At 37.7% G+C, this 20915-nt stretch overlaps 1 protein-coding gene across 1 annotated transcript in view; it reads right to left on the reverse strand.

Moving 5' to 3' along the window:
- The window catches only part of TTC29 (tetratricopeptide repeat domain 29), a gene marked incomplete at its 3' end in the record, with an annotated part of 307765 nt that overhangs the window by 56651 nt on the left and 230199 nt on the right, over nt 1–20915 (reverse strand). The window contains 1 exon segment of the mRNA XM_082482455.1: nt 6128–6219. Within this exon segment, the coding sequence (XP_082338581.1) occupies nt 6128–6219 (92 nt within the window).

Raw genomic sequence — 20915 nt, forward strand, 5'->3', positions numbered from 1 at the left:
TAAACCTATTTTTTTTCCTAAGAAGAGAAAATCAAATGTTTCCCCACAGAAATGCAGCATATGATTTATATAAGTTAAAGGACAAGGTTAAAGTGTTAGACAAATATTAATTCCAGTTTTTCTAGTTTTCTATATGCAGTGCACAGGTGCAACTTGAAGAGCATATTATATGGTATAATCATTAAATCCATTCAACCAGACCTTTGAGAGTTAAAAACATATATTCTGAGGAAAAGGACTCCTCGGTCCAAGGAATGAGAATGAAACAGTGCAGAATATTTGTGTATCAAGGTGATTCCAGTTTCCAATTGGGAAAACAGGACTGTTAACACCCACATCCCCTGACAACTGTCCAATTATGTATATCACACTTGGCCTACTGTTTGCAGTAGAAGTAATCAATAAAGGATGTGGTTGAGTGAACATAGATTTTGGTTGAACCAATGCATGAAAACTTAATCATTTACTCAGAGTGGAGAAATCAAATAGAGCAGAGATGAAACAGCCACTAAGGGGTTTGTTGATTGTGCCACCAAGTTTGTGGGCTAGAGGCTAAAAGTAATAAAGCAAATGGAATCAGTGACAGGAGAAAATGTAAAAAGGTTTTCTTAATTTCATGAATTAATAGAAATGTTTTGAGGTATTTTTTGCCATTTTTTATATTTCACATAAAAACCTATGCTCCACGTACAGAAAATATGAAAATTGCTAGGGCATATAACCTCTTTCAAGCAAACAGAAATCAATTTGATACATACCAGAAAGACATTTCTCACTGTTAGAAGTTCACTTATGCCAACTAGCAATTGGTTGGTACAGTTTAACAATTTTTCAAAGGAAGTACTTTTAAAAGCACTGCAGATTGAGATATTTAAAGTATGCTAGAAGGATTACTGAAACATTTTATCCTGCACAAGACCCAATAACATGATAAACAGGTCTTTCCTACTCAACGGGCTAATATTTTATAGTTCCTTCAAAAATCTACATGTTATTTTATACAGCCGTATACTTTCTATCTCCTTAGACATCACCTTCCTAAATGCATAATATGTAATTTCCTAAAGATATAGTCATTCATGATCCCACAGAACAGTTATGATGACTTCAGCAGAAGAGATTACATATCTACAGCAACTCATTTTCCAGTTTCATGTTAAAATGCCCTATGAGATTTTTACCCCTATTAGATTTTTATGAAAATATGCACCTTTTATAGGATTGCTCATGTGATTGAATTGGATCTATAAATCATGTGTCCACAAGAAGTCATTACCATGGTGGACACTGGCAGAATAAGTCAAGAACATGATGCTATTATGTCAGATTTTTCCCGGGAAAATGACAGGCCTAAATGCACATGATAGAGAATTTCAGTTTCCCATGGTTTGTGGAAACATCTGCAGCAAAGATTTCACAAAAAATTCCAAAGCCGTACACAAGTTCTGGGCAATTCAGGAGGACTCAGCCATTTTCTCCAACCTGTCACAAGGCAATCAGTGCAAATTCTCAAAGACGTTAAGGTTATAATGCATTATTTTAGGGAAACAGACTTTTTTTTTTTTTTTGTAAAGATATTACCCATCAAATTTAAAATGATTTGCACCAGTCTAGTGTAGATCAGGTAAAAATACAAATGAAGAAGAGCGATCAAGCTGATTATGGAGATTCTGTCACCAACAGTAATTATTCATGCATTTATCCAATATTTTCTGAACAGGCTTGCCAGAAATTTGCTTGTTTGGTGTGAGAGTAAACAGAAACTTACAATGTTTCTTTTAATGTCTTTCTTTACATTGGTTTTTCAAACCATTTTTCTATGTCTTTTCCTCCTCCAAAGAAGAACCAGTAGAGCTGGACCAGCATGATTTTGTTCATGAAAAATTCTGTTATTGAATTTTGAAAAATAGGTTTTTCTGAAATATCTATCCTGCTGGGTTACAGAAAACGTTCTATTAGAGAGCATTACAAGGCAAAAGGGAATTTATCTAGAAGGACTGCTTAAGACAAAGAACATAGAATCACAGTATAGTTAAGGGTGCTAGGGATCTCTGGATATAATCTCCAGCCACCTTGCTCAGAGCAACTAGAGGAGGCCTGTGTCCAGTGGAGTTCTGAGTGACTTTTGAAGGATGGAGACTCCACAACCTGTTCCAGAATTCACCCTCACAGTGATTTTTTTCTTCTTTTTGTGGAATCTCATGTATTTCAGTTTGTGCCCATAAGCTCTTGTCCTGTCACTCAACACCACTGAGAAAGAGCCTGGCTCCCTCTTCTTTACTGCTGTCTAAGAGGTACTGATAAGATCCCCCCTCTGAGCCTTCTCTTCTGTGGTCTGAACAGCCGCAGCTCCCTCAGCCTCTCCTCCTAGGACAGATGCTCCCAGTCCCTTAGTCATCTTTGCAGCCCTTCACTGGACTCATTCCATTACATCCCCCACTCTTTTGTACTGGGGAGCCCAGAATGGGACACAGCACTCCTGGGGCGACCTCACCAGTGATGAGCAGAGGCAAAGGATCACCTCCCTCAATGTGCTTGCAATGCTCTGCCTAATGCAGCCCAGGATCCTGTCGGTCACCTTTGCCATGAGTGTGCATCGCTGTCTCACGGACAATTTGTTGTCCACCGGGAAACCCAGGGCCTTCTCTGCCAAGCTCCTTTCCATCCAGTCAGTGCGCAGCCTGGGCTGGTGCCTGGGGTTACCCCTCAGTAATCAGTCTTGGTGCCAGTATTGATCCCTGAGTCCACCACTAGTGCCTGGCTTCCCACTGGCCATCGTGCTGCTGCTTACAAGCCTTTGAAGGCCAGGAGCTCAGCTAGTTTTCAGTCTACCTCACTGCCTGTTTTTCTAAGCCATACTTTATCAGCTTGTGTGTGAAGTTGTTATGGGAGATAGTGTCAGAAGCCTTGCTAAAATTGAGAGAAGCAACATCCACTGCTTTCCTTTCATCTACCAAGCCAGTCATCTTATTGTAGAAAGCTATCAGGTTGGTGAAGCATGATTTCCCTGTCTTAAATCCAATCACCCCCTTTTCCTTAAAATGTTTGGAAATTGCTTCTGGGATTATTCGCTCCATCACCTCAGGGATCGAGGCGAGGCTGACCAGCCTGAAGTTTCCTGGATCCTCTCTTTGGAAGACAGGAGTGACATCTGCAACCTTCCAGTTCTCAGGAACCTAGTTGCCACAACCTTTCAAAGATAACTGAAAGCAGCCTTGTTTTGGCCAGCTCCCTAAACAGCCATTTCAAATGTTGCTTATGTTATTTTCTCATGTCTGAGATACTTTATGGTCTACTTAGCTATTTTTGCTGCTTGTGATGTAGTAAAAGTAATCATGGAATTTATCCATTTCTATTTAAAACAATGAATAAAGGGGCTTTATGGAATGGTGTCTCCCCATCTGTGAGACCTCCTTACAAAATTGCCCCATGAAGGCAATGGATGAAAACTTCCCAAGTCTCTATGACCCTCAGTCATAGAATTCAAGTGTTCAAGAAGAAGTAAGGCCCACATACACAAACAGATTTATACACCTTACCTAAGACTTTTTTAAGGTTTTGGAGCATAAATCCAGAACTGTGATCCTTTGAATTTTTGGTCTACTGAATGTCGGAATTCAGTTCTGATTCAACTCTAGCTGCCATTACTGAAACTTGATGGGATGAATCCCATGGCTGCAGTGTGGCTATTGGTGGCTACAGGCTGTTCAGAAGGGACAGGCGAGGAGGGAGGGGTGGAGGGGTTGGCCTCTACATCAAGAAATGGAAGAGTTGTCTCTGAAGAATAGCCACGAGCAGGCTGAAAGCTTATGGGTAAGAATTAGAGACCGAGACAACAAAGGGAACCTTGTGGTTGGTGTCTGTGGTTGGCTGCCTGATCAAGGGGAGCCTATTGACAGTCTTCTTACTTCAGCTACAGGAGGCATCACGCTTGCAGGCTCTCATCCTGCTGCAGGACTTCAACCACCCCAACGTGTGCTGGAAAAGTAGCACGGTGAGCTCTAGGCAATCCATGAGACTCCTGGAACTCCAGAAGCATAACTTCTTAAGCCAGGTAATGGACACCCCTACCAGAGGGGATGTGATACTGGACCTGATGGTCACCAACACAAGTGAGCTAATTGAAGACATCAAGATTGGAGGCAGCCTGGGCTGCAGTGATTACACACTGGTGGAGTTTGCAGTCCTGACGGACATGGGTCAGGTGAAGAGTAAAGTCAGGGCCATAAATTTTAGGAAAGCAAAATTCCAGCTCTTCAAGGAGTTAGTCAATAGGACCCCTGGGAAACTGTCCTCAGGGACAAGGGAGCAGAACACAGCTGGCAGATCTTTAAGGATGCACAAAAGCTCTTGATCCCCAGGTGTAAGAAATCAAGAAAAGAAGGGAAGAGACCAGCATGGATGAGTGGAGACCTGCTGGTCAAACTAAAGGGCAAGAAGGAAATGCACAGGTAGTGGAAGCAGGGACAGGTATCCTGGGAAGAGGAGAGGGATGCTGCCTGGCTATGTAGGGATGGGGTCAGGAAGGCCGAGCTGCATCTGGAGCTGAACTTGTCAAGGGATGCAAAGAATAATAATAAGGGCTTCTACAGGTACGTCAGCCAGAAAAGGAAGGCCAAAGAAAGTGTACCCCCCCAATGAGCAAGACTGGCAAACTGGTAACAACGGATAAGAATGAGGTAACCAACAACATTTTTGCCTCTTCTTTTTCAAATTGCAAGAGCCGGAAAGCTGTGAGACTGTCCATTTCCAGATAGCTACAGAACGTCCCCAGAAGGTGTGGAGTACAGATTTGACACAGGAGAAAATCACTAACCACTTCTTCTTTAGCTCTACTTTTGAGAAAAGAATTTGCACTGGCACAGTCTTTCAGATGAAGGGTTTAGAAACCTGACTTCAGAAGGATTTCCAAATCTGTAACTTCTGAGTAAACAAACGTATGTGCTCTCATCCCAGAATGCCTAAATCACAGAGAGAGGAAATTAACATACATGGTTTTCTAGGACTGTCCTCTCAGCTATCTTAGGCCACCCTCTACTCAGACTGCTGCTTTTTGTGAATACAAGGAACCCATGAATGCTACCGAGAGCTCAGTCACCTTTACACTCATTGCGAAGTCACTCCTTTTAACAGCTGGTGTCCCAGCAACTGAATCTTTCTCATTTAGGCTTAAGGCAGTTTTGAAACGGGACCTGGTGTTCTAAGTCTGTTCTGTGGCTTTTTGAACATCTTATCCCATGTGCTTATTTAGGATGCTCAGAATATGAATAGCCATGAATTATGTATCAGAGAGCTGACGAGAACTGTGATGGTGGCTGGTCGTTATATGCTCTGAAAGGCCAAGAGGCAAGGCATCTAACTCAAAGAGAACTTGCTCTGCACACTGAAATGAACCCGGTGACAAGTCCTGCACAAACAATTTGCCAACCTCTATCATGCATCATACGCCCTGAAGTTCCTAAATCAAGGATAAGCTGCAACCTTCATTTTAATATCTTCATATAATAATTGCATCAGACTACTTTATGTCAAAACTATTGGTGTAAGAAGTGGAAGTAGTTTCAAATTAATTCACCTGCAAGAAGATTTTAATGCCAGATGCTGAAATGAAAACATTGAAGACAAGCATCTTATCTGCAACAAATTTATATCTTGTTACACATGCACAAACCAGAAATGTCTCCACAGAAGAACTGAGTGCAATAAATGAAAACTTACAGTTCAGAAAAGATTACACTGAGACACCTACTGAAGCTTGCTACATTCTTCAAGATGTTCTGTCTTTTTTAACACGGACAAGATGCCAGATTTCTATTTTCCAGTAAGCTCTGTCCCAAACTTGTGAAAACAAACAAACAAACAAAAAAAAAACAAAATAAAAAAGCCCCTCAAATGTGGAAAAAAAGGACATATTATAGTTTAGAGGTAAAGAAAAGCTTGGATCATAGACTTTAAAAAATGTGTACCGGTTTAAAATAACTTTCAATGAAAGGGTCACTTACTGCAAGAAGGGCACTGCTTAAAATTTAAGCAGTCAGTAATGGGAAGCGACAGACCTCTAACAATTTAAGTCTTTCACAGTTGAATGAATCTGCACTGACAGCCAGACAAGGATGTGCTAACCTACCTTACCAGGATGTTGGCTATAGCTGCATATGCTCTGCTTAGGCCAGCAGAATCACAAAGTGCTGTGAAGATTTTTACAGAAGTGTTCAAAATCTGTGAAACAGGAAAATAAAACCCAATAAATACAATGCTAAGAATTTCCACTTTTTTTTTTTTTAATGCAGTCTCTGTGTCCATATGAAACACAAAATTAGTTTTCCTACCTGTACATTTCTTCTTTAATTAGCTGTAATGGGACTAGGTTTTTAATCATTAGTTACAGCTGTATAACACTACTCAATAATTACAAATTCAAAAGATACAACTTGCATTTAAATCCCTGTATTTTGGCACTTTGCAAAAACCAAAGAGATACTACCCGATTTGCAATATAATTTCCTTATCCATAATTTAAAATATTTTAAGAGGCTGTGCTTTTATGAATTTCTGTTAATCAATACCTTAAGATGGTATCCTTTGCATTCATAGTGTTTTAGAATGACACACTGATATGCAACTTAATATTATTTTTCTTTCTTTTAACTATGACTATGACAACTTTTCTTAGTACAATTCACATGCTCAAAAAGTGAGTAAATTATAGCTTACACATTTCAACTATGTTGGCTTAAAATACTGTAGATAATTTTGTTATTTTTATGACTAATTATGCACACACACAAGCAATTTGTTAACATTTATTTGGAATTTACTCTATTATCATGACCCCCTCCCATAACTGAAGGCTTACAGCTGCAGCATGAAAACATATGATCTTAATTTAATTTAACACTGACATCACCTGTATCACATAATTTCTCTTTTAATCCATTTTTTTTCCAATGGTAATGATGGGAGAGCGCATATAGAATTAAATCCTATTCTTTCCTCCCTCCTTTTTGTTGCTTGACCCAACCTATTACACACATGAGAAAACAGGAAATCTCCAAAGACTATCTATGGAAATCCTTTTTGCACATTTCCAAGAAAGGAGTAGTGAATGTCATTTACCAGCTCTGAAGGGGGATGGGAGATGCCTGGGAACATATGACAGTATCCTGCATGCCCCAAGATGCCTGCTTATACCGAGGTAAAAGATGAGGCATTTTCTACTAAGACAGCATCCCCTGCCATTGGCAAAGTGCACGGGTCAAGAGAAGACAACTTGTGGGTGCTAATGCTATGGATGTCACCATTTCTATCACTGTTTCCGCTAGTTCTTAAAGGATTTTTACTACATGCAGGAGTATCCCTGGACAAGGCTCTTATTTTTTAGTTCTATACGCTCTGTGTGCCCAAAAAGTAGCATTTATTAATGTGCACTGCACTATTATTGTCCCTCAAGTACTTTCTTTATCAGTTATGTTCTCATGTACATCGGCATTGCATCCTATGCTTGAAAGTCATTGTCAATTGAGTTATCAGTGCATAAGATATGACAAAAAGAGAGTGCAGGCACCTCAGTTAGCAGCTTGTCACATCAGTGTCATATCACTCGCCTTAAACTGAGTGCATACTCAAAGTTGTCACGGCCCACAGTGTGTCCTTCTAATAATCCAGGCTGGTAACAGAAACGCACGCAGGTGTTTAAGAAACAGTTCTTGGTTTTGCATTTAACTCAGAGGACCTACAACATTTGTTGTAATAACCGTGCCCATATCAGAAAACCAGCCATAAGAGTGACAGAAGGTTTCCAAAAGTACTGGACTGAAAATCATTCCTACTTTAAACTGGCCACTACAATATTAAAGTAGGACACAGGGCCTCTAGTGGTTACCGTCTAGCACAGAAAGGTTAATTAGGCACCTAAGGCTTAGGCTGCTGTACTTTTTTCCTATCAAAGATATCACAAAGCCTAAAAAGTACACATAAAACCAAGGAAAAACCACAGCCAGAGTAGCTAAAGTAAGTTGGTTCACTGCACCTCTGCAACAGCTGCTAGAAAGTAGTAACTAAGTAAATAAACAAACGCACTCATTCATATTGACAAAAAGTGCTCATTTTGGTCCCGGATTACCACTACTTTACACAAATCAGATGTTTCATTCTAAATAACGATGAAATAATGATAACTAAATCACCTACGTGAAAGGGAGGAAAAAAAATTACAATAGAAATAAATTACAATAGAGAACATATTCTTTATGTCTGTATTTCAAATAACTCCTCCAGTTTCAGACACTACGTAGGGACACAGAAAAGGACGCATTCTTCATGGAAAGGAGCTGTGTAGTGCCCCTGTATGCTACAATTGCCCAGTATCCATTTACTTGGAAGAGGTGAAGAGGGACCTCCTCACCGGCGGTGCATGCCTTACTTTAAACATTCAGGATAGAAGAAGAAGAGGAGGTAGGGCAGGATAATATGCTGGATTAACACATAAGCAATTGAGGATTTCACCCGCATCGGGTGAGGATTTCACCCGATTTTTGAAACTACAGCACACTTGGAATTTTCATTTAAAATGAAAAATCATAAAGCCTGCGTGCTGGCAAATCAAGTGGAGTCGACACAGTGACGTCTGCCAGAACCTGTAAGCAGCCCGAAAACAACAAACTGATGTGAAAACATTCCTGTTTATTTTCATGGGATATGAACAACTGATCCACCTAACTGGGTTCCTATGAACACCACCTAAGAGAAGACATGCATGTGGCAAGAGAGTATTGAGTGTGCATGGCTGGGGCAGTCAAGTCACTTTGACAAGTGAATAAATATTGGGAACACATATCATTTAAATCTAATGGAATTTATAGGTTCCAGTGAAAGTTCTTCTACCTTTAGACAGAAGTATAGCCAGAAAAGGGTCTTTTGTATATATTTTGGCCAATCTGTGCAGAGGACAGTGACATCTGAGGAAGAGGTGGAACATGTCAATAATTAATGCTGAATACTCCTACACAAATGTGCAGTTTTGCCGCATTTGTGGTCTTAGAGATCATAGCTGTCATTACACAAAAAAAAAGGATGGAAAAACTGTTTTAAACAACAGAACAAAAGTCTCCTTATTAAGGTAACGTGCTTCTGCTTCAGTATTCTATGGTAAATAATGTTCATTAAAATGTCATCTTGGTAATTTTCCTCATGTTAAAGAAATGTAAATAAAAATATATAACATTGTGTAAAGAGATATTGAATAGGACTACATAAGAATCTATACTGGTAATGGACATTAAGAAGAGTGGGTTTGGGTATTATACAAATCTGGCTGAATTTCCTTCTAAAAACTCAGACAAAGTTTTCAGAGATTTAGAGGTAATAAAGGGCCAAAATGTCTTGTTTTTTTTTTGTTTGTTTGTTTTTGTGTTGGTTTTTTTTGTTTGTTTTTGTTTTTCAAATTAGGTATGTACAAACAGTTCTGAGAAAGGAAGCTGTTGCAATAGATTTATCCTTATCGTGCTAGGCTCTATTACAAGATTTCCATACTGTTTCAAAGAGAGTTTGATACTCCTAGCAACTACTGGAAAGAGGTCACTGTATATACAGTTGATCAGATTAGAATAATGTACAGTTCTTTCCACCTCTAAAAAGAAAATGTAAGGTAAGTTTAACAAAATAAAAATTATAAAATCTGCACTGGTTCTGGTCATGAATTAGTTTTTGGCTCTACGTGACCAAGCACACTGGCTGTCTCAAACTTCTTCCTTCTGTGGGTCTGCAGTGGAAATACTGGTTAAAAAAACTAAAAACAACAATAAAAAAACCCCAAACCAAAAAACCCCAAACAAACAAAACAACAAGAAAACCCCAAACAAATAAAATGAAAATCAAAGTGTAATACAGAAATGAACAGTGGGGTTCAATCAGTTATTCTCATTTGTGCAGGATATGGGAAGGTGGCAAGGTGAAGACTTCAACTTCGTCTTCCACATTACAGACAACTGTCCCACATACCATCCACTATTACTTTGGTGTATGCAGGGGGGAAAAAAAAAAAAACAAGAATGGAGCTTTTATGGCTCCAAAATAGAAATAAATAAATAAATAAAAATCAGTAAGCATTATACAATTTCCCTTGTTTTCCTACTTAGCACTAAAAGCTGGATGCAGGTGCACCTGGAAGGAGGACAGCTACTGTGGGAGCATCCATTTACTAAATCAACTCTCTTCCTGGGTCTTCATAAATCTGCTGTGGCTCCAATTAGTTACAGTGTAAAAATAAAGTAACAAGCTCTGCTGAAATCCTCAAACTACAGACTATTTGTGGTAGAGCTCTTGCACCAATTCTCTAGATGGTGGTGAATTTCATGTTTGCCTCCTTTGCCAAGAAAAATATTAGTCAGATGTCAGGCCCTGATTTGCTTCTCAGTTATCTCAGCATTATGCCAGCCTGACCCTCCTGGGGTTATTCCCTTCATATAAAACACATAACCAGCTCCTCCCCCAAGACTCCCCCTCCCGAAAATCCCACTGTTTATTTTTTATTGTTGTCACACCTGTACTTCTTTTATAGGTACATAAAAACATGTACACACCTCATTGGCATACACTGAGGACTTAGACAGAAGGACACAGGCTGTTCTAAACATTGATACATCTGGGGATAATGGACAAAAGAGTAAAAATCGAAGGTATGAATTTATGTTGAATAAAGAATGTCTATCTAACTCAACACAAGATTAATGCCACTTCCAGTACTTCATTATTTTGGTAAAATACATTACTCTGACAAAAACATGATGGGATAATACTGATTTACAGTACTGTAACTTTAAAAAATACAAAAACATAGTTCTGCTCTCAGCTTTGCACTTGACGTTGTTGCCAAACTTTATTGGAAACACATTTATTTTTATTTCTGAAAATCTAGCTGTGTTTAGCCATTTCACAGCTGGTGAGCAGTAAAGATGCTTCTGCCTCATTTACAGATCTCGAACGTGAATCAGACAATCAGCTGGAACATTAGTCAAAGAGATCACTAGCTAATGATTTCTGACAGGCGCCGCAGTAACAGGCTAAGACCCAGCCTGGCTAGCTGCATCTGACAATATTTTTCCGGAGCCAACAATAGGTGTTGGTAGACAGACAATGCAATTGAGGGAGACTACTGGCCTCATACCACTTAGTACCTCTTAAATAGTTTCAGAAAAAACATGTAGCTCTTGACAGTCGCTAAATAACCACTTCCATACAGTCCAGTGAAAATAAAAGACAACAGAACTCTACACATAGGCATTTCGCAGTTCAGTGAACTCTCTCCCATAGCTCCCCAAGAAATGCATATTTGAAAATGCTTAAAAAGTGCAGTCTTTATTACCATAATTTGAGTGGTTACATGCCTGTGGCCATCCTGAGTAAGGTCAAAGCAGAGTTTCACAATACAAACCCAGATGTATTGTTATTTTGGAAAAAACACAGCGTGAGAGAGGTTGGGCAGCAATAAGAAAATTGTATTGGTTACAATGAGCAGAGCTCATTGATCCCAGGAAAATAATACACCAATATCAACTGAATGGCAGGCTGCACCTCGTAAAATGCTAAATGTATTCAGGCGCAGAGAGCATCCAGGGTAGAAGCAGTACAGCATTCTGTCTGCCTGCTCGCAATTAAGAGATGTTGAAACTGGGTGCCACGCTGAGGAAAGAGGGAGTGGTCCCTGATTTGCCAGAATTGTTAGTTGTCCCTCTTTCCCCACAACTGAAATTCACCAACTCAAATACCATAAACGTGAATGCTAACTCCTTGCCCTTAGCCACATCCAATTACACTGGAATGCACTGTGTTGATAAACAAACGGGAAAGAATTAAACCAGGAATGTGCAAACTTTGTCACTGTTCCTACAGAGACAGAAAGAATTCGTCTGAATTAGCCAATCTGCTCTGTTCCAGAACTGCTATTCCAGGGACTTTAATGTGGGTATTTGGATAATGCAGAGCATAAGCACGCATCTTGGAGCAGGGCATCAGGGACAGAGGGATGTAGAGGGATCCCTCCAGAATCCACCCAGAAATCTGACCAAGTCAAACATCAAAGTGGAGCACCCTCGTTCAAGACCTTCCACGGGCTCTTGCTAGGACATGGCTATCAACCAAGGTGTTGCTTGGTTGACTCTTTCCCTGAGGGGTAACTGCTCCATCCAGTCCACGCTCTTCCCTCCCCTGTTCTACTTGGCTATGAAGTGCAATGTTTACCTTGGTGCTCTACAAACTTGCATGGCAATACATGCTTTGGGTTACTCGTGCCTGCGTTTGTTTGAAGGATTAGAGAAGACAAACATTTCACTCAATCCTTGTCAGTCTATCAAGATAAGACCCATGGTTCCTTGCCTGTATCAAGTCTTACTAGTATGCTTTGCATAATATTCAGGAGTATGTACGTTTCGCTTTGATTCTGAATGGGTACGTAAATAAAAATAACTAACTGGAAAAGTTCCTTTCCCCAGAGCAATTTCAAATTTCTGCTGGCTTCCACGAGGTCAGGAGTTCACCCTGTATGCTTCCTTTTGCTGCAGAGGAAACTTAAAAGAGATTAAATGTACAGATGATTGAATAAACACTAACTTTGTTCCCATCCTTATTTCTTCTGTATTAGCTTCTGCATTACTGTTTCTTGATTCTGGCCTTCTGTGCCACTACAATTAAATTAATTCTGATTCTCTACACCTACAACTTTGTAGGAAAGCAGTCATCATTTTACTATTTACTATACCTCATAAAGGGTTTTATTAAAATAAATAAAATTCCTAAAAAAATATCTGCCAGGTCCTTCAGAGTAAAAACCTATGCAAACATCAAACCCAGGTATTTTAGTTTGTTACTATTATACAATTTGAAATCTTTACTGCAGGAGACATTACTCTAGTAAAGGTTGTTGCAATCTTTATTTAGTACAGGAATGCAATGTTTTCCAAACCAGCCATTGTTGACATATTTCTTCAAAATAAAGCATGGCTTAACAGTCTGGAGTGAAGAAGCTTCATCTGTTACCCTTTAACAGCAATATAAGAGGAAAAAACAGTTTATGTATCCTTTCCATCCTGACAGATGTGACAATAGCTGGAAACACTGTGCCTGCCAAGAGCTTTTATCAAGTATGTTATAACAACTAGTAATAAGTGTAAATAATAAATGGCTACGATCTTATGGGAAACGGTGGCAATACTAAACAATTTTTGGTGCTTGCTGATGGGAGTCTGCTAGTCTTGGAATTCCCTGGCTTCCCAGTAGAGTTTTGGCCTGACAATAAACAACAGTTTAATACTTTATCTAATCCCAGCCAGGAGGTAAGTTCAACAGCAAGCTTTTGCAGATGTTCACATCCAATAATCTATCCATAATTGATGAAACAGGGAGGTCAGATGTAATGGTTGCTACTATTCCAGCAACAAATAAATGGTTATTGACAAAACAAGGCAGTGTGGCGCTGAGTGCTGAGCAGTGACAAGCATGAAACAGTGCTGAGACAGAAGTAGTGATGTGAATACAGCCCTTCATCTTGAGAATTCCTCAATGTGATGTGTGGCACGAGGGCCACTCTGACACATAAGCAGATGGAGGTGACTTGTAAAGGAAAAATGAGATTCTGCAACTACATAAAAGACAAAGGCAGAGGCGGAGAAAGAAACAAGGAGAAAGGGGTGGACAGGACTGGAAATTTGGGTAAGTGCAATAATGTGAATTGTTCAGAAATGTTTTTGTATCGCAGCACTGTGATCCAGATGTCTGGACTGCTTTTATCACGCTGCTGTGTCTACATGAATGTACCTGGCTGTCAGATTGCTGTAACCTCCTAAGACATTAATATAATACTATATGCATGTGCATGCTTAAATGCCCATTACTTCTTAGACAAAGCACCTATAAATATTCTGCTTCATGCTTATTAATATCTTTAGTCCACCCGTGAACAGATATTTTTAATTACACAAAGTTTTCCAAGCTAAAAGCAAACAAGCCAACCCTTCAATTTGCTAACACAATGGAAAAAACCGCAGAGAGAAACTAGGAAGGTATACAAAAGATTTAAGTAGGTTAAAAAATACTATTTTTCTGCATCCCTATATGGAAGTTAAGGAAAAGTTCTCATTCAGCTGAAAACCTCATATTCTTTAAGTTTTAACTCATGTAAGAAATATAGTAAAAGGATTAATAGACTGTTTTTATCAAGTGAATAAAACTTGAGTCATTTACATGCAAATAGACACTTGAAATCTTTTGCATCCATTTCAGTGCTAAAAGATAGTATTTTTACAGTGTTTACTATGTAATAGTCTAATATGAAAAACAGCAGAATGAAATGGTGGCCATTATTGCTATATGTAGTCATAAAAAGATTTCAGACAGAAATATTTTAAATATTAATATTACTAAAATCACTTAAAGCACCAAGGAATGTTAAATCAATTTATTTAGAAGTACAATTTATTTCACACTTTGCTACCAATTCTTTTGATCAGCTCTGAAATAATACATAAGCTGAAAGCAAAACAGCAAAACAAATTGCTTCTAGCAATGAAGCACCAAGCTCTACGTTTTATACTGGCATGCTTCGGTGTTTTAACTTCTCAGGTTATTTATCTATCAAAGGACAAATTTTAAATTCCTTAAGATCTAATGCCTGAATCAAGACCTCTTATTCTCCAATCTAGCCATCGATGATTCTGATCAAGCAAGGCTGTTAGGCATTTGCTTCCACCTGAATATATGAGTTGTTCCCTTTAAGTCAATGGGAATAACTGAATTGAAATTTAAACACTTACTTAATGAGTACATTGCTGTACCTTGAACTATACCAGTTTGAGAAACCAATCTAATTTTAAAATACTTACTTTATAGAATTTTTTTTTTAAAGCCTGTTCATTTGAACTAAACTATGCAAAGGAAAACAAAACCTCTCAGATTATGAATATATTTGCATTTAAGTACCGAAATTCCTGAGTTTGTATAGTGTGGGTACAAATGTTTCATTTCTCAAAATGCGTAAGAAGTCTGACTTCCGTAATAGAACCTAACAGAATTAGAAAATTTCTTATATATTTTTTTTCAGCCGTTTGCTACAGCCCTGGGTATAATATATGCAGTTTCACCATTGGATGTATGACTGACTTCTTAAATTCTCTCATGCTGTTGTTTCTCAGATAATATAATCTACGAGCTGAGACATGATGTAACTATCTCTCTTTCCCTCAATTATATACAGCATTTAGCTTCCAAGGTTTAGCACACCTAAGCTAGAAATCCAATACAGTCTAAAGTCCATAAAGTAAATAACCTCAATAACATACAGTTGTACTGCTTTGTCTTTTTTGTTCCTAGCCTGTGGGAATGAAATGAGTGGAAACTTGTATATCAGCAGTTATTAAAAACAAAACGAAACAAAACCAAAAACAAACAAAAAAGTATATTTTATTAGTTACTCTAAAACCCATTTTCAATATGGTAAGTAGAAAACATCTGCCTAAATGACACCTTTTAACTGACAGAAGACAGTTATTAAGAGTTTTAGAAACCTCAGTCTCATCAAGTGGACTAACAGTAACCTTATATGCCATGAAACAGACACTGTATAGCTGTGGTCCCAATCTGGCTCTTACCTTGCCTGGGAAAGCATAAGAAAGAGCCATCTCCGCTGGCCATACCTACCAGAGAATACGCAGAGAACAGCAGAGATTGTTCCATCCCATCAGCTATATCAAAAAGGTAGGATCAGAGCAAAGGCTCCACGATTGCCAACTGCTCTGCCCCTCCATGCCTATATTTCCTTGCAGAGTAGTTTAAGGAGTTTTTATGGCTTTGTCCTCAATGTTTCAACATATTAGAGCTAAGCAAACCTCCAGTAAGGGACAATTAGCTTCTTTTGAGTTCAAACATAACAGCTAGCAACAATTTCGTAGAAAAGTCATACAGAGTCATACAAAGAATTCGCTTGATCTTAGAATATCTGTTCTTATTATTAATTCAGAAGCATGTAAACATTCTTATTAATGTTGCACTACAGCCTCCCTCCGGTTCTTTTGCAAACTCACACAGAGAGTGTATGCAAGTGCATGCGTGTAGAAGGCAATAATAAAACTTGTCTTTTTATAATAGATATCCTGAGTCAAAATCTTACCAAAAAATAGAGTTTGAAGTTTGGGAAACCACATTTGATATGTTAAATGACATGACTTCTAAACTCAGGGTGTTTAATATATATATTAAACAAAAATATATATATATTTTAAGTAAGGCTACACACACCTTATATTTAATACCAGCAACTTTCATACTGTTTGGGAATTAAAAACAAACATGCAAAAAAATCAATGTCCTCCACTCATAGCCCCCAAAATCAGGGTTTTAAACTTTTTTCATCAACTCGTATTCAGATTCCTGAGAACACCAGTGGTCAAATAGTCCTAAAATTCTGAAAAGGTGCTATAGATTTATCTAACAGAACATGAAGTCAAATCCGTCACTCACTGCAGTTGTCTTGCTCTTTTGGAATGTATGAATGATTAAATTTAAAGTTGTAACGGAGTAAATGAAAGTCAACCCATTTCTGGTGTTTTGGTAGCCAGTCTTATGGAACATGAGACTCCTGAAGAGTAAGGCTGATATCAACAAGTTATTAGTGCATTTATTTTCATTGTTGCTAGGGGAAAACATGGAAATCTAATAATCTGATTTGCTTGTCATCAAGTAGTAGAGTTTTTTACGCATCTAATATTTTTTTGTTTCTCATCCTCTGACTTTTGTATAACTTGACTACTGTAATTCCACAGTGGCACTGCACTGCGGGGAGTTACTCTGATATCATTAACCAAGGAAAATGCAATTTGAACCACAGTCTCAAAAGGAAAATGATACCATGTTCCAAGGCAATTGCAGTGGACACCATATCACCAAGGTGCAAATCCATGTGGTACACAGAAAAGTACTGAAGGAAAACAGTATCCTTACATCTCAGGGCTGCTCAGAACATTTTCCCTTTTTTTATTTTTTTCAGGTTTTCAAGAAACTGGCTAAGACAAGAAAATGATTATCTAAATTAAACCAACAGAAGAAATCCTTCCTTCACTAAGAGACTCTTAACTTTCATATCCAAATAAAAAGTTAGGTCTTTCTTTCCCTTTAAGAATTAAGTGCTAAATTAACAACAAAAAAAATAATTATCAGAAATTCACCTCTTTCCTGAAGTTTCAGTTCTTTAAGATTCTCAACACAAACAATTTCTAATTTCTTAGTTCCATCAGTATTTGAGTCAGTATATTTTGTCAGGGCAAAGTTTGCTACTAGTACTAATTGTTCTCACATAATTTTGTTTGCACTATCTTCACCAATGCCTAGCCACAGCGGGACCTTTCAGAAACATGAAATTTAGTCAGTGTCAGAATCGGCTCACTAATTCTAGACCTTCAAGAAGAAAACCTTTCTCTGTAATTAATCCATTGTCAGTGGTCAATCCAGTGTCAGTGATCAATCAGAAGTGCCTGCCTTCAAAGATGACTCAGTTTTGTCTGGCCTTTTATTCCTTAGATACGAAAAATACCAAATTTCTATATGAGTACAGTTTTAAGAACAATTTAAAAATTGCTTCAATGAAAGTGAAGCCTCTAGGAATGACGAGACCTTTTCTTAAACTGGTATGCTAAAATGTTTTTCCAAGCATGTGATGCCATTTGCTAAGCTGAAAATGTTACACTTCATTACTGATGGCTAAATATCACTTACAGATGAATAATGAACAATCTAGGTGATTTAAAAGCAGGAAGTTTGAAATAATTTCAATTGATTAGTATCTTTTGATGTGTTTTGTGAGTCTCCATTTTCTTTTTGTAGTAAGAGTAGTGAAAGTTTAAACCTAAACTCAGTGCTCTACCCAGACACCTTTGACAGAAAAGTACCTCGAAGTTCAGCTTTCTAGCAAAGCGCTAGAATTGTAAGCAAATCGCAAAGGAATGATGCTCATTCTTCTCTACTACCTTTCACAGTGTTTGGGAGAAGAGAGGATAACATTGTCTACCTTTTGGAGTTCTTTTACTTGCTAAGATCCTCGATTCACCAAATTCATACATACATATGGGCGTAATCTATATGATTAGATATAATAGATATAATTAGATAAAATATACTGTCCATACTAACTTTAGAAGATCTGCATCCCAGATACATTTACTTATGTTCTCTCTAGGTGTATGAGTTGAAACAAAATTTTCAATTGTTTTGACATAGACTTTTTCAGAAATTAACTTTATGGTCATAAATCACCTCTGATTACTTTAATAGGGTCATTTTGAATGTGAAGATGTCTTTGTAAGTTCATAAATTTTCTCGATAATTTTATGCCTGTGCCTTGTATATCGTAATTCTGGCAATTCATGCACATAGCATTAAGTCATAAATCACCACATTTATTTTGGCACGGTGTCAGTACCCATGAACACTGTCTCTATTATTTAAATATGTAACATATCAGAAATACAGGTTTCCATGGCCAAAATAAAGGAACACTTAAAAAAAGCTAATGCTCAGACAGGGAATGAGGACTGGAATTTTCCTGATGATTTGGGATGCAACTCTAAATGAAAGAAAAAACAACCCTTGATGCCCGACACTTTGAAGCATTCTTGAAAGCCCAGTTTAAATAATATTCCCACATCACGCATTATATTACAATACCTTACACAAGATTTCTAATGACACAGAAGTGTTCCACTTAACACTTAGCTTGTTAGGCAAGTCTGAAGAAAAACAAGTCAACAGTAACTTTTTACTTTAAAATTAGCCTAGATGGATAACTCTCCCTGACAAAATCTATAATGTTTACGATAAAATCTATATAACGTGAACTATTAATATTTTGTGTCATATTTTGTGGAAAAGCCATTAGGCTTGATTATAAACCAGATGCTATGGAAAATATCATGAACATACCACACTGCTATTGAACATAATTAGTTCTCAGGCTTTTAAACTTGCACACACTTATGTTTTTACATCTGAGTCGGTCCGCTGAAATCAATCATATATCTCAAATAAAATTAAATCAATTTATACAGATTATACACCAAATCAAATTATGTTAGATTATACTATACACCAAGTGCCTAGCAAATAAAAAACCTTCTCCAACAAAACTAGCCTATTTCATACAAAGTGACTGCATATTTTTGATATAATAGGCCGCAGCTTAATCATTTCAGCCTTTAATTACTGCATCAGATAATGAATATTTTGAACATATGCTTCACCACTCTGCTAGAAGACATGAATGAAAGAGAAACAAGTTTATATGCATGCTACTGTGTGTGCATGTTGGGGGAGGGAGTAGCACGCTGAACAGCAAAAGGAACCGAGTGGCAACAATTGGAGGAAATGGTATCTGTAACAGCTGCTCCTTTCAGATTCCCCTAGAAGGAGACTGCCTGAGGTGGACCACAGCACAAAAGGATAAAGAAGATGAAAACTGATGCAAAGCAGGAAAATAACTGCTGAGACCCCTGAGTCTAAGCCCGAATAGTCCCAAGCTGTGTGGCAAGACCTCTTTAGCATGCTACAGAAGCTGGTGATGAACTACATATTACCATGAGGCAAACTGGCTCCTAGCAGTATTGTCTGCGTGTTATGTGTAATGATAACCAGTAGTCCTCTGGGAACAGGATGCAATGATTTCATCTCCGTAAGCATCTGAGCTCCCCCTGGATACAGAGACCATTAAACTGAGAACAGAAGGGTAAATTTTAGGCAATGATTTCTAATTGGAGAGTGAAGACAACTTGTGCTCAACAGTACTGTCAACGACGGATATTTTACTGCTGTCTATATTGATCACTGTTAAGGACAAAAGGAACTAAAATTTTACCCCTTTTTCTCAGTCCTGCAATGCACACTATATTTTCTGACTGAAAGTACTTCACAGGTTTCTTGTGTAATATTATTGGAAGTGCCACTATATTAGGGAATGCCACTATATTATAAAATAATAATATATTATTTACACAGTTAAGCATTGGTATTTTCATTACGGTTAAAACAACATTTTATACTCTTAATATAATGTATCATTTATGTTTTGTACAACAGAGACTTTCTTTCCCTTTTAACAAAAATGCACATTGCTTTCTTTACCTCTCAGGTGTTTTCGTAAGATTAAAAACAATAGGAACAATCTATTATATATATTTTTTAAATTAATAGTCGTACATTACAAAATTCAAGGTTTTAGAATCTTCCTTAAAAAAATAATAATTCTGCATGTGACAAGAAGAAATGGAACTTCCAAATGATTGCTGTAACTTTTTGGCAGGAGGCATGGGGGAGCCATGGAGGGAAAGAAGTAGCTATAAAATGTAAGCAAAATGGATCTTGAGGAAACAATGGCAGGACATTAATATTTTTGACGCTTTCAAGGGTAGTTTGATCCTTTGTATATCATGGAGACTGTGCAGTCTTGTTCATTAATTAATTTCTTCTGTGATGGAGAGATCAAATATGCATGCAGGCTTCTTTATTTAGCACATTTGTTTACCTCGCTGCTCTTCATCATTCGCACAGCTTATTGTGACTCAGAAATTTAACAGAAAAGTTGATCAGGTAAGAATTTTGGCACATTTGTCAGTCAAAAAACAACGCAGATAAACTTCAGTACAGAAAATTATAGTCTAATCTCTTACGCTGCATTTTTGGAAGAGATCAAATATCTTCTCGTTGTTCTTGCAACTACTAGATATAATTTTATAAAATTACTTCTAGCTTTTTAATTTTGAAATATTTTCACATTCAGCTACAAACTTTGACTGCAACTGATGTGAGAACAGGCTCCCACTTTCCAGCATTCAGTTGATTTACACAGAAGATAGGCCTATCAGCATGGAGGAATTATGTATAAA

This window comes from Vanellus vanellus, assembly GCF_965231255.1.
Source record: "Vanellus vanellus genome assembly, chromosome: 4".
NCBI classification, from domain to species: Eukaryota; Metazoa; Chordata; class Aves; order Charadriiformes; family Charadriidae; genus Vanellus; species Vanellus vanellus.